This window comes from Colius striatus, chromosome 1 (assembly GCF_028858725.1).
Source record: "Colius striatus isolate bColStr4 chromosome 1, bColStr4.1.hap1, whole genome shotgun sequence".
Taxonomy (NCBI): Eukaryota; Metazoa; Chordata; class Aves; order Coliiformes; family Coliidae; genus Colius; species Colius striatus.
Window position 1 is genome coordinate 165,150,821 of NC_084759.1, and position 14,669 is coordinate 165,165,489.

Here is a 14,669-nt window from a genome sequence, read left to right on the forward strand (position 1 = left end):
GCTACATCAGACACAAAACACAAGTAATCTCCTCATAAATTCAATCTTCATGATTCACGTTTAATTTTACCCAGATATGAACAAATTTACCTCAAAAAAAAAGGCAAATAATCTTGCTAAGAACGTAAAGGTCAAACACTATACAGTGAGACACTGAGCCAAATTCAATTTCACTTTATGTCAGAAATAAATGCATTGTCAGTGACTCAGTGCTGGCTACATACTCTGTGACTAATCTTAGACCACCATAAATAAGAAACTGACAACAGCTATAAAACTGTTTCCATTCGCATCCATGAATCTCCAGTTCCTAGTATCCAGTCACCACAAAACAATTCAGGCAAACACATAGTTAAGGAAATGTCCTAATAATAACTAGTTTGTAAATATGACTAAGCAACAACATGAAAGTCAATGCTAAAACAGCAGAAGGGTCTGTGCACTGTACATGGCAAAAAATTACATAGATTGTAACATAAATCCTTCGCTTGGAGAAGCTGGGTTTTTTTTCTTACAACTCTATGTAACATAGACCACAGACTAGGACTGTGTCTCTCAAGCCCAGGCTTAATACCACATCCACAGCTTTTCCAGTCCTCAAGCACTAATTAAGCACCAATTCCACATTCCTCAGGAATCTCAATTAACAATTAACTTTCCCAGGTGCCAGGCTGCTTTAACACTACTAGAAGCTTTTTCCCGGTCTTCCAAGAAGTGAGATACCTGAAAACCTTCCTGTTCTCTGAACCAAAGTAATAGGCTTTCTTCAGGTTTTGGACAAGTCCACTTTTAATTAGGCATCAGCCCAGTTGTCTGCACAACCATTCCCAGTCAGCCATCCTTGAGCTCTGAGTCAGAGTTGGCTGCACAGCAGCCCTGACTTAAGAGAAAGGGTGGAGAGTTAGGACTGCAGTTGAGAAGTGTACTTAGGTGCACAATGCATGCACCTAAGTGTTCAGCATAGCAGTTAAACTCTCTACAGTATTTCCAGCCAATGCTGTAAGATACGAGTATGTTCATCTCTAGTACTTAAACAATGCTTATGAGTTTCTGAGCAAACAAGAAGGCAGATGACCTTAAATTGCAAAGGAACAGGACACAAAGGGACCAGCAAGGATTAGAAACCAGCAGAATTAATAGGGCAGCTGTTGTTGGGTGTGGAAGCCAATTTAAAGAGAACATTTTTACTAGAAACGGATATGAATGTGCCACCTCATTGTTCAAACAGGGGATGTGGCCAGACTTTGGTGGGATGGACTGTGTTATGATGAGGTACAGTCATCAAAGCAAAATCCTAGCTATTTTCACAATGTTGGCCACACTATGCCAGCAAGGAGATGCTCTGCTTGTCTTCCTTTGGAGCTCAGCCATTTGATCTGGAATCAAAGCAGCAGTAGCTCAGTTGTCAATACAGACCTGGTCTAGATTCATTCAGACATGAACATCCACAAGTCTAATTTTACAAACTGGGAAATCAAAGGTCACTGTGTAGTACTAAGGCTTTCTCAATAGGAGAGATCCAAAGGCTGAACCAAAACAAGTGCATGCTGCCCAGGAAGATACCAACAAGAAGTCTAAGCATAAGGGTCAGTCTGATCTCCTCCAAGTTTAAATGTCTGATTCAACTCTGCATTGTAGAGCTGCCCCTTTCTACTTGTCATTCAGAACCTAAACCCTGTTGCTGACACAGATTCTTGTATCTATTATTTGACAGATCTGAGCAAAACTCACTCTTTCAAGTGAAACATAAATGAGAATGAGAGCTGCAACTCATCTTTTAAGTTAATAAAATATTAGTTAAGTAGATAAATTAGTTAATAAAATATTACAAAAGCTAGGTTTGGTTTCTAAGCATCAGGAGATATAGTCATGTTCCCCTCCCACCCTCATGTTTCTTAATGGTCCAACTGTTCTGAATTAGAGAGCTCCTCAACTCCACTGCGTGAAGTGATGTCACTGAAGAAGAAACCAAAAAAAAAAGGGAAATACATGCAGTAATTGCTCTTGTGATTCAGTAGGAAAGTGAAGTCCTTTTCTGGATCTTACTGAACTGGGGAAGAGAACTGAAATATATATTTGTTTCCTGGATTGGAAGCTCCACTTCCATTTTAGAAGCTAGGCACATAGCTACTTACACAGAAGGAATGCTGTATTTTGCATAGATTTTCATCTCTGAGTTACAAGTGTCAAATGAAAGCAAAAATATAAAGTGTGTATGTGAAGAGAGAAAGGAAGAAAAACTTTGGGTAATAGTTTTTTACCTACTTACATTCTTTTTTTTTTTTTAATTCTCTTTTTTTGTTAAAAAATCCTATTAACCAAGAATTATGACAATGTCTGCTTGAAGAAGCTAAATTCTTGTCAATTGCACAAATTCTGAACAGTTTTATTGTCAATAAATTAAGTAATAGCATTGGCCACCAGTAGAAACAAAACAACTACCATTTTGCTCCCCACATTTTTTTCTTATAGTATCAAACATGCCAAGACCAAAAAAAAATCAGAAATTAATAAAATAACCATTCAAAATCAACACCAAAAAAGGTACTCTCTCTGTGGTTTTTAAAATGGCAATTAATTCTCTTCACTTCTAAAACAAGAGAAAAAGGTAACCCTGTTTCTTCTCATCTACTCTTAGCAAGAAATTTAAACAACAGAAGGACTTAGTTGCCTGAACTGAAGTGGGTATTTCAGGCCTGGTTGCTCCCTAGCCATCACTTAAATGAAACAAAAGAATTAACTTCTTGACTAATTTGTTACCTTTTTCTGTAAGTGTAGTGGCATTGCATATCTGTTCTTCACCATCACCAGCAGATGTTGCAGCTTGTATTTTAAATTGATAAGTAATATTGGAAAGCAGATTTCTGAAAGTATGCAGTGTATCATGAGATAAAAAATATGTGGAGTTTCCTTCAACTGTTACAATATAATGAGTAATTACACCGTTGGATGAAGAAGGAGGGTCCCACCGCACTAGGATCGATTGCCAACTGGTTGCCATACAGTGAACATTCTGGACAGCATCTGGTACTTAAAACATACACATGCACCAAAGATTAACATTGCCACACAAATAAGATGGTAATCACAGAACAATATAGTCAAGAGAAGCAGACTCAGTGTTTGTAGCAAGGGCTGAACATTCCAGTAGCAGATAAATTGATGGAAACACATTGAGAGAACAGATCTATGTTTTTTCCCCTCATTAGATGGTTCATTTCCAACTACTATGAACATGACTGATGCAAGTACTTGAAACAGAAGAGGCAATCTCTTTGGTTTGTTTCCTAGTTGTGTGCCCCAATTTTATTTTCACATCTGCTCCTATAAAATTAAAACGTAGTAAAACATACACAATAGTTTGAAACCCATGCACATACTCCACAACAGTATCAACAGCAGAAGTTCCTTATTTATCTGTTAGCTTTGTTTCTTTTAGGTAATTTATTAGATCTCTCTACCCTTTCAGCAGAGGCAAAATCTGCACAGAAATCACTGAGCAGGTTCCAGAGCTGTCATATCGATGCTATTACCTTACTGTTCCCCACTTTCTCTCTGGTTTCGGCAGGACAAATTTTTCTAAATGCCAGTAAAAATTTCATAAAACTAAATATTAAATTAATGCTGAAAACAGAGTAATTATTTTTGAATTGATTAGATAGAACAATGAATAAAAGTATCTTAGAAAGGGCTAAATTGCTGGCTGCACTGGCTAAAAGAAAATGAATACACAAATGAATAAAACGGAAAAATGTACTTCCTCTATGGAAACGTGTCCAGGAATCCATAAAACAGTGACAAGAATGTCAGTGAGGTACCAGAAATAAGAGAGAAACAGGTTCATTATCACTGCACAGACATAAATAAAACTCTTTAAAATCATTAATTTTCTTTTCAGAGTTCAAAGAAAAATCTTGTTTGAAAAAGTAGCACCTGCAGAAAAAAAGAAGACTAACTGGCACTTTTAATAGACTAGTAACAGAATCCTTTGATGAACCCAGTGAGGGACTGATCCAGCAACTGCCCAAACTCTGAGTTGGAGGGAAAAGAAACAATGTTGCATCTAGCTGAGAATAAAACCTGAGAAAAAGCTGTAAAACAACCAGACCACACTCCTATGGGCAATGTCTCTCCAGCAGTTCTGAAGTACCATGAGCGTGGAATGTCACTGATGAAATGAGATAAGTGATGGATGACTACGGCTTTTGGGCAGGACAATCTCCAGCTGCAGGGATTCAACAGTCAACCTGAACCAGTTCAGATGGTCCAGATTTCTCATGGTGTTGTAACTGCTGGGTACAATAAACAGCATAATTTTTTCCCACAACCCTGATTTATCAGCTCTGGAAAGAATATTACACTAGAAGTGTGGTCTTGGAAAAATTGCAGCCACCGTACCAGATCTTTTGATATTTCGCCTGCTCCCTTTGCTGTCAATATAAAGGAGCCAGTGAGTTCAGGCAGAGGCCCCTAACCCATGCCACTCCCCTGGCATTGACAGTCTTCTTGAAGTACATGAACCTGGGGATTGTTCTGACTTGGCAAAGGAACTATAGTTTTCTACAAAGGCCAATTTCACAAACTCATAGAGCTCCTGGGCTCTCTTTAGTGAATGCTGAATATTCATTTTCATGTGGTATGATTTTGAACTAACCTGTAGCTTCAAAACATATGTAGAAGTCACAAGACAAAATTGCATATAATTAATTATTTAAGCCAGCCATATTGCTCACATTTGTCAGGAAGAATAAGATCCAACAAATTAAGATATTTAATTAGTGGTTAGCTTCCCTTCCTACAATAAATTATAAGAAAAGGTTAAAATTTTGTATTTGTTTAATACAATCTCCTGTTCATTTGCCAGTCTTTTGTCCAGCTGCTTTTGATATTGCTGAAGTTTCAGTTATTCTCACAGGGATATGAATTATCGCTTTGATCTGCAAAGACTGATATCTATCTAATTTTCCTCCCTTTATCTGTGATGCTATTAAAAGATTTATAGTAGCCATATAAGCCTCTCATTTCAGAGGAGGACATTTCTAATTCTACACTTCCGAACATCAAACTTCAAATCCAGCCTATCCGGTACAACAGGAATGTGAATCGGCGTTACAGAGGCAGAAGACAACGAAATAGTGTTATGTTACATTTTCTATGGAGAGAAAAGGAAGACTGTTGTTCAGCCATATAAGGAAAATATAAATGAACAGAACTGCAGCTTAGAAAAAGTCACATCTAACCTGATTCCATCGTTGTAAATTGGACAGCATTACTGAACTGATTGCCGTTGCCAAGCCTGGTAAATGCAGAGACACTGATAAAGTAGGGGCTGAATGGCTCTAATCCAACAAGGTTTGCCTCATGAGTTGAACCTGAAATGTTCTTAAAGAAGGAAAAATTATTAGTATGCAATTAATCTGTGTAAACATTGTGAGCCTCACCTTGAACCCACTGAAATGAACAGATTTAGAGCCATAGTCTTTGCTCTTTTACTCTGGGTAACTTTCAATCAAAGTAGTCCCTGAGTTCAACCAAAAAGAATGCAGGGTCAAATTCTTCCTTTCCCTTCTCCTCTCTCTCTCTCACTGTGACTAGCGAGAAAGATAAGCCTAAAGATGGTATCATAGTTACCAGAGCATTGTTAGAACAGATTAACTCCACATATACCTTTTTTTACCAATACCGAAAACTTGTCACCTCTACACTGTCACATCATCTCTCACCTTCTACTTTCTTATTACACCTATGCAGTGGAGAGATCACAGACTGTAGCTTTTAGTTTCTTTTACTTTACCTGAGCCAGACACACAGACTGATGAAGAGTTTTGAAAAAAGCTAAAACCCACAGTTGAGTTTCTAGTAGCTGTTTTTCCCAGAGTATCCAAGGCATATTTCGTGCAAACCTTGAGAAGACTAAAACAGTAGCTGAATTTCAGCAAGAAAACCTGATGAACATCTTGTGGGATTCAAGTTATCACATAATTATGATGTCTAACTACAATATCTCTATATAAATTGCTTTGCCTGTCTTACTGCCACAACCTAAATCTAATTTTCTTGCCCACACAACATTACAAAACATGAAGAATTGTAGAGCACAACAAACCCATTCAAGTGCTGCAGCCAGTTTCTGTATTCTAATTGGGTTTGAGTCTGCCTCAGAGAGACAGTGGAGAATCATCGCCATCTCCATGAATCATAGAATCATAGAAAGGTAGGGGTTGGAAGGGACCTTTAGAGATCATCTAGTCCAACCCCCCTGCAGAAGCAGGTTCACCTAGATCAGGTCACATAGGAACATGTCCAGGCGGGTCTTGAAGACCTCCAAGGAAGGAGACTCCACAACCCCTCTGGGCAGCCTGTTCCAATGCTCCCTCACCCTCACAGTGAAATAGTATTTTCTTATATTTAAGTGGAACTTTTTGTATTCCAGCTTCATCCCATTACTCCTTGTCCTGTTGCTAGCTACTATAGAAAAAAGGGATGTCCCAACCTCCTGACACCCACCCACCCACCTCAGCTCTCAAAGAACGTGTTTCCAAAGGTAGCTGGCTGTAGCAACCACTGTTCCTCTTCTCTATATGCATTACGCTCCTTCTCTTCCAAGTACTGTGGAAGAAACTGGGGTGATACAAGCACTTCATTCCACAATGGGGAATAAGTGGACTGCATAAGGGGTTGCAGAACAGGGCAACCTATAGGGACTGATTTCCACATTGAATACACCTAATAACAGCACAAGGAGTTTCCTTGCTTGCTAACTCTGCAATAAGAACAGTGCTGCTGATGGACCTGGAACAATGAAGCTCTTCACAGCCCCACATGGATCTTACATTGTACATCTTAAGCCTGTAACTCACTGCAGCAATGTCTTTTCTCTGCAGCTTTTACAGGTGTCCTGAGTGAATATAACTAACTATATAGTTTCTAAGCCTGAGATACAATCCTGGCTTCAGCTTGCTGCCTTGACAGTTCATGGTGCATTTCTTGACACCATCCAATCAATGAGATTTAAGCAGATATAAATGACTACATCAATTTTTGTACATAGCATCTCTTTCGGTTAAAATTTATTTGGTTATTCTGAAAAAAAATATTAAGGCTCTAAATAGTTTTTAATCATTTTTCAAGATGTCTAGGAATGTGTGTCTGTCTTTCTGAGTCTCGAAAGTAGATAGCTAAACAAAGGTAGCCAAAAAGCCAGAATAATTCTGTCATTTTCTAACCACCAAACTTATAGCAAGATTAATAAAGCTCATCAGTAATGAAATATTGGAAGCTCAAACCAAATGAAAATCTAACATTTTTTTCTACCTATTAGATTACAAGTACAGTGGAATGATAGGTAAATTGTCTTAACAAAGAAGAATTTAGTGCAGCTTCGTAATTCTAGGAGCATAACTGAGATTTAAAATAATTGTTATATATTTTGTTCATGAACCATAAAAAAAGTATTTTACAAACACTGTTAATTATAAACATACCTGGTAAAATAGTTCTTCAGTGCTGTTTTGATAAATCTTTAAAATATATCTCATAATAACACCATTTGGCTGGGGACTTGGATCCCATTTTAGCCACACAGAATCTGCAGTGTAGTTGATAATGGTCAAATTCTGGGGTGGAGCTAATGGCACTGCAAAAGAGAAATATTATTTAGTTCCAAATTACAAATGGTCCAGGCAAAATCAAACACGTGAAGCAGGAGAACACATGTACTTTTGTTACCATTTATTTGTGAACTCAACAACACAGTACTTTGTTGCTATTTAAAACTTTTTCTTTCTCTTTGGCATGAAAAAATTCTCATTAATCTGGAACATGTGTTTAGTCAGCAGAGGATCTTCTTAGAAATCTAAGAAATCTATAATCACTAAACATCCCCATTGTGAGAATTAAGGGATTTAACAAAAGTCATATTACACACACTACTAGAACGTGATATACTTCTCCTCCTACATCATATATTGGGCACAACTCAATATGCTTTTTTACCACACAGGTGAGAGGAGGTCCACCTAAAGGAGACTGTGTGAACGTGTCAGAAATATTTCTGTATATTATCATTTTTCAGTTATGTTGGGGGATGAAGGAAAAGGTATTGTTTGCTTCAAAATCCCTGACACTTGGCAAATTGTAACACATTCCAAAGAAAAAAGATATTTCTCTTCGGAGTTACTTTTGTAATCCCATGCAGAATGGGACCTCCTCTTGCACACTGTGGCAGGAGAACAACTCAGAAAAAACTTCCACTGTAGTGTTTCTTTCATCTGAAAGCTCTTCATGTACAGACCAATGGAAAATGAATCCTTCATCTTCACTTTCTCTAGGTCTGATATTCAGGTCTGATGGATCCAGTAACATGGGGCCAATTGTTGATTACAATTGAATTTGCTGACCTGATTCATCTGTGTAGAACTGAAGCATGGCAGATGGACCGGGTCCTTTTATTGTTCTTGCAGCTGTATAAATGCTGTATAATGTGAATGGTAGAAGATCTTCCAAGATGATAAAATTATTGGTGGTAGAGAATGAGTTATTCCTTTCTGGCCCAAATAAACTTAAATCATAACTTATTATAACACCATTTGGCTTAATAGGAGGGTCCCATGAAAGCATAACTGAGGTAGTTGAGAGATTTGAAAATGTTTTGATTATAGGTGCTGATTCTGGGACTGCATGAAGAAATAAGAGAGAAAAAAACAAATAACCTCAGAAAAATAGAAATTACAAGGAAAAATATCTTTTAGCTATCAGTTAAAGTCACGCTCTGTCTTTTAGCTCTCAGTTAAAGTTGTGCTCTGAGTGGAAAATTCTATTTCATGGTCTCAACACATAAATGTGTAGCAGTTGTTTGATAACAAAAAGGGTTTAAGTAAAAAAAAATTAAACAATAATATTTGTTTTATTTTAGAAAGTTATTGTTTGAAGGTTTTTTTCAACATTTCCTTAGGAATGAATAAAATATACTTATCTTACCATCTTCATCAGTTTTTATATGCAGACTTAGAGCATACATTTCAGAAGATCCTTTATCAGTGGCTGGTGTGATCTTCAGAATGTAATCAGCGTATTTCTCCAGATTGTCAAAAATGATGCTTGTGTTGTAAGTAAGGAAAGACAATATCTTATTGGTTCCCAGTTGTAACGAACTTAGAGAAACATGAAAGAAGACTAAGCCATTTGGCTGGGATGGTGGAAGCCAGCTTACATTTACAGATGATGAGGAAATGTTTCGATAGACCAAATTTTCAACAAAACCATCTGGAACTATGAGAGATAATAAGCAAAAACTACATGTGAGGATTGCAGTAATAAAGCATCCAAAATCAAAACAGAAATAAATGCTCAAAAAAAGATTAGCCTGTAAGTCTCATTTGTAATATTTTTTTACAACTTCTAAGAATCATTTATCTTTCAGTATCAAAAGCAAAATATTTTGAAGGCATGTATGAATAATCCCATATGTTAAATTTGTCTAACAAGAGAGCCTTAATGATGGTTTAAGACACTATTTGTGTTGTTTGAGCTCAAAGAAGAAGCTTGTGAACTATGTTCTTATTACAAAACAATGACTGAGATCAAAATGTGTTCCTTGCAAAGAAAAATACTTCAGTATTGACAACAGCGCATACGGGACTTTCTTTAACTTTGCCATCATAACAGTAAAACAATTTAACAGTGAAGAGACATTTAATAAATGGAAGCACTGATATACACTGAGCATTTAAAAAGTTATTAACTTACTATCCTGATCTGTATATACATCTATTATTTCACTGGTTTTGTTTCCATCTCCAAAAGTTGTGCTTGCAGTTAACCACAGAGTATAATGGCTGTATTTTGCCAAGCCATCCAGAACTGCAGATTGGGACATACTGACATTGCTGTCATTGCCATAACTTGTGAAATTCTAAAGGGAAAAAAAGAAAAAATGGTGCCACTGAAAATGCTATTTATGTATTGGTCTCTCTTTCACTCTTTTTTCCACTTTACCATCACCATCACCAACAAATATGATTCACCATAGTGCTCAGGAGTCATAAACTTATACTTTGACTCCTAACGAGTCCTGATTTTTACTGAAATACTCAAGTTATTTACTGTATGACATCTATTGTTATTCCTTCTAAGTACTACAGAGTACATAGACTCTTCCTGTTGTTTGCAGTTACTGAATGCCAAAGGACTTCTCTCACTTTATTTAATTTTTATGAGTGTAGATCTTATAGAAAATTGTCTGATTTTGAATTCAAAACTTCCAGTATCAGAAATATCAGCACACTTGAAAAACTGTTTCATTTATTAGTTTACCTTTCCATTGAAAACATCATTATTTCTAATTCAAACATCTATACCTAGTGGATTGCAGTAAACTGAAGGAACTAATAGAATTTCTTGTCTTTATGCAGTTACTTCCTAACAAAAGGATTACACCAGAATCAACTCCCACTTTCTTTTGAAGTATATAAAAATATTCCACTAAAACTGTGGCTGTAACAATAGGTTAGTGCTCTAGATCAGCCCCTCTGAGTAGGCTATTCCTATTTGGAATTAACCATTTTGGAAAATTAAGAGAGAAAAACAGAAATGAGAATATTTATAAAAGGCCAGATATACAACATAACTGAACATGTCAAATCACCCACTGCTTTACTGGAACTTGACTTCTATGATCCAAGGAAGTTTGGTTTGTGGTTTGAAAACTGCTGAGAGACTGTGTACCCCAATAGCATAGACAGTTCCAGCATCAGGTAGGAAGCCAAAGCTTTGCTTCTGGTTGAGGGAGTCGGTAGCATTCCTCTCCAATAGTCAAATTGTCCCTTTGAGCAGATGGTATGGGCAGAGCTTCTCAGGACCAAAAAAGTCTTCCTACTTTTCCTACATAGCAATATTTTAATGGTGAGCTAGATTTTTGCCCAAACTCCTGATAAATTGCCTCCTACACCTTCCAGTTATTTGGCCTGCCCAGTATTTTTGATGTTACATCTTAATCGTACCCTCCATATCCTGGATGGAGGGTATCAAGCCTGGCTTTCAATTAAACGCTTTCCTGAAAGCGAGGCTGTGATAGCAGACTTACTAAAACAGAAGGAAGGTGATTGTAATGTTTGAATGTTTAAATTCAGAAATCCCATTTATAAACACAGTCATAAAAAAAAAAGCATAAAAAAAAATGGGTTATGTTTCTCTTCAGGAAAGTTCCCACTGATGAAGTCATTGTGATGTGCTCTACCAAACAGTTGAGTCAGGACTGTGCAAACTGATAGGTCAGCATGCCATCTTTATGTCTGTCACCAATATGTATCAATGTATATAACGTAACACTTCACCTTTTTTTCGGTTTTGTATAGCCAAAAGTATCTTATTTCTGCAGAAAACAAGAGGTGATATTCTCAGTCATTTGCCTGAGGTTTTTATACCACTATCTGAAGACCTTTTTTTGCCTACAGTCACTAGTGCTCATGTAACATAAATAAGTTAACAGTATGTTTGACAATGAAAATGTAAGTCTCTGTTTCGAATGCAGAACAGAAGCTGCACAAATTGGCAGCCTAAACTTCTATATCCACTCCTATTAACAGACTTAAAGCACACTGTTAGGTTAATTGGAAAGATTAGGTTAAATCAACATCAGTCAAAATACTAAGAAATTCCACCTTAATCTATGGCTTTCTTCTATGTGTAGACAGAAACTCACACTGTCTTTACAGAACTAACTGAAAAAGTCTGTTAAGAATTTTGCTTTAGAGTTAGGCTGAGTAAGATATACAAAACATAGAACTGAATTTTAAGGTATTTAATGAAACTTTCTGATGCTCAAATGCAGTATGACAGAAAATACCTTCTGACTCAGAAGCATCATTCTACTGCACTCCTGTTGTTTTTATTCTTTGCTGTTGCAATTATTAATACTTAGTTGATAATAATATCTGATAATAAGATAAAAATACTTCAAATAATTCTATGAGCTTTCAAGACAAAAATATCAAAGGTATCACATCAAGCTTTGATTGTAGATTTAATGGGAGTTTATTGGTATGAACAGCTGAAAATTCAACTCTTAGTTTAAAAAGCATACCTTTACAATTTAGTCAGCTGTCTGGCAGTTAAAGACTCAGTGAACCAATGTGAATGCTGTAAAAACAGACTTTTTGGTGATTCAGCAAAAACTGTTTTAAGAGATAGTTCCCTTACTCTGAGCAACCCAGGGACTGGGGATTACCACAAACTTCTGACATGACAAAATATTAGAAAAGAATGAACACATAACTAAGAATACAGGTGAGCAGGAAGAACTGTGTGGGTATAAATTGAGAAAAGATGAAACTTGCACTAATTGTACCCTGGGGATAGAACACTATAGGAAGTTTTACAATTAACTGTGGCTGCAGATGAAAGCAAACAGCTTAATATCTTTGGCTACAGCTGAAGAAATTCTTCCTTCTGTCCCTTTCTTCATCCATACATGAAAGAAGTTTTGACATAGCAAAGTATCAGATTATTAAAAGCAGCTACGTGTAAGCAATACACACAGGGCATGAAAGTGTCAGCAGAAAGTAGTATCTTCTTCACCTCAGGAGGCAGCAGAAATTTCCATTGGCATAAAGCTGTAACTAGTTGTACATAGCACAGTGCTGCTGTTCTTCACTGTTAACCTTTTTCCCACCTTCTGTTTCCTTCTTAAGGTTCATTGTATTCCACTGGGGATTGAGTATCACATTCTTGACCATGGCAATCAGGTGAGAGCTGTGACACTATGAGGGCTAATCCAAGCCATCCCTGAAGGAGTACGATGCACACTGTTCCAGTACCAATCTCAGGTAAAATATTGCCTTTTTGCATCCTCTATCATTCTGAGGCCATCTTTTAAAAACAAGTGCAGTGTGTTTTAATATGGCTTCCCTTTATCTCTATTGTGGTTATAGTAGTGAAAGAAAATGTTTGATTGCTAAGTTAATGTAGCACATTGCTTGCATCCATTGTCTGCATTCCAAGGGCAGATCAAGATGAATTTCACTCTGAACTGTATCCAGTCATGTTCACTTAGGTTGGCTTCAAGTACAGGCATTGGATGGTTTGGGTTTTCCTATTCAGTCTCTAGAAGGACAGTGGTATTTTTTTCCTCTACTTGGCTCCCAGTTCACCTGCCTGGTTTGTCAGAGCAGGACAGTTGTCATCAGTACTGAAACTCCTACACTGGATGACTTTCTCCATATTAAGCTTAATTTGTAAGTAGCACCTTTCCCACTTACCAAAACACAAATATAGAGAGATTTAATAAAGGACTTTATTCAAGTCAATGATATCTCTTATAGATCAGCATTAAGCAATGAGACAATTACTCCCATATATGTCTCAACATTTTTACTCAGCAAGACACAGAATATGGGCAGCATGATTGTTTCAAGCACCATGCAAGGCACTGTGGAGCAAAACTTGCAAAGCTGTCATTGCAGACAGTGAAAGCTCAAACTGTAGGAATCCAGCCATGTCACAGAGAAGTGATGTGAACAAGATGACACATGCCATGTCATCTATACAGGAGGCTCCCTTCATCAGAATACATGAAGTATCTTTAATGAACTGGGTCACAGTAGTGAGCATAAATCAAATAGTAGCATTTTCCCTAGACCCACGGCAGCCAAAGATGAAAGATAAAGTTGGACTTGAACCTAGCCTAGTACAACTGATAGTTTCTTCTATTTGGCTACCAGTCATTCCTTCTTCTCTGACACTTTTATAGCCTGTCAGCTTCCCCATAGAAACAGTCCACTCATCTACCAAAATCCCCAAATCTAATCTCCATCACTAAGTTTTTCCTTCTGCTGTTCTGGTTCTGAATCCTATGTCTGAGCATCCCAGGCCTTCTGACTGGACAGTCCCAGTGTGTTTTTTCATGTAGACCTGTAAAGCAAAGAAACTATACATTATTTTTCTGTCCTACGAAGGTATGGAACTTTTTTTTTCTTTTTAAAGGAAAACTATTTTTCCTGTAACCTTGTGCATCATGTCAAGGAATAAACTGCATCCTCTGTCTCAGGTCTTTTGCTTTCCCCCTTGCTCTAAACAAAATGCTTTTCTCTGCAGCTACTGCAGAGTATGATTTTATGAATTACTTTAACATATTCATAATCAGTGCTTTATATTAATTAGGGTTTTATATGCCAGAGGAGTTTGAGAATATCTGAGAAGTGAGAATTTGAAGCAACAGAACACATAGATTATGACAGCATTGGAAGATGTTAATTTGCTTGATATTCTTCAGCCAGGAAGGCTGAAGGCCTTCTAGGTATCTAGAAGATATGTTTTAAGGCCTGGACCTCTGTTACTATGTCCTGACAAAGAAGCAGATGAAAGACTGGTAGAGAAAGCCTGTTTGAGAAGGTGGCATTCCTAGAAATGTGAAAAGTTCATCTACTTCTTTAATTCTCTTGTATCATTTCCCAAACTGAAAATATAGTTTGGATAAAATGAAGCAGACTTAGATGCAGAGTGTTCCAACTAAGGATTATTTCCTTCCAAATATGTGCAATACAAAGCTTACCAGCAGTCCCTGGAATTACATGGTTGTACTTCTAAGTTACAGACAGTTATAAGCTGTACATGTACATACGCTCATACCACTTACAACTGTCTATATGTCATAGATATATATATGACATGTA

The 14,669-nt window shown here is 37.0% G+C and overlaps 1 protein-coding gene across 1 annotated transcript in view; it reads right to left on the reverse strand.

Moving 5' to 3' along the window:
• The window catches only part of PTPRQ (protein tyrosine phosphatase receptor type Q), a 110,863-nt gene that overhangs the window by 55,829 nt on the left and 40,365 nt on the right, over positions 1-14,669 (reverse strand). Inside the window, exons 20-25 of the mRNA XM_062016781.1 lie at positions 9,748-9,913; positions 8,980-9,270; positions 8,400-8,675; positions 7,485-7,636; positions 5,241-5,382; positions 2,761-3,030 (exon numbers count right to left, since the gene is read on the reverse strand). Coding sequence (XP_061872765.1) covers positions 2,761-3,030; positions 5,241-5,382; positions 7,485-7,636; positions 8,400-8,675; positions 8,980-9,270; positions 9,748-9,913 — 1,297 coding nt within the window. The remainder of the gene's footprint in view (positions 1-2,760; positions 3,031-5,240; positions 5,383-7,484; positions 7,637-8,399; positions 8,676-8,979; positions 9,271-9,747; positions 9,914-14,669) is intronic.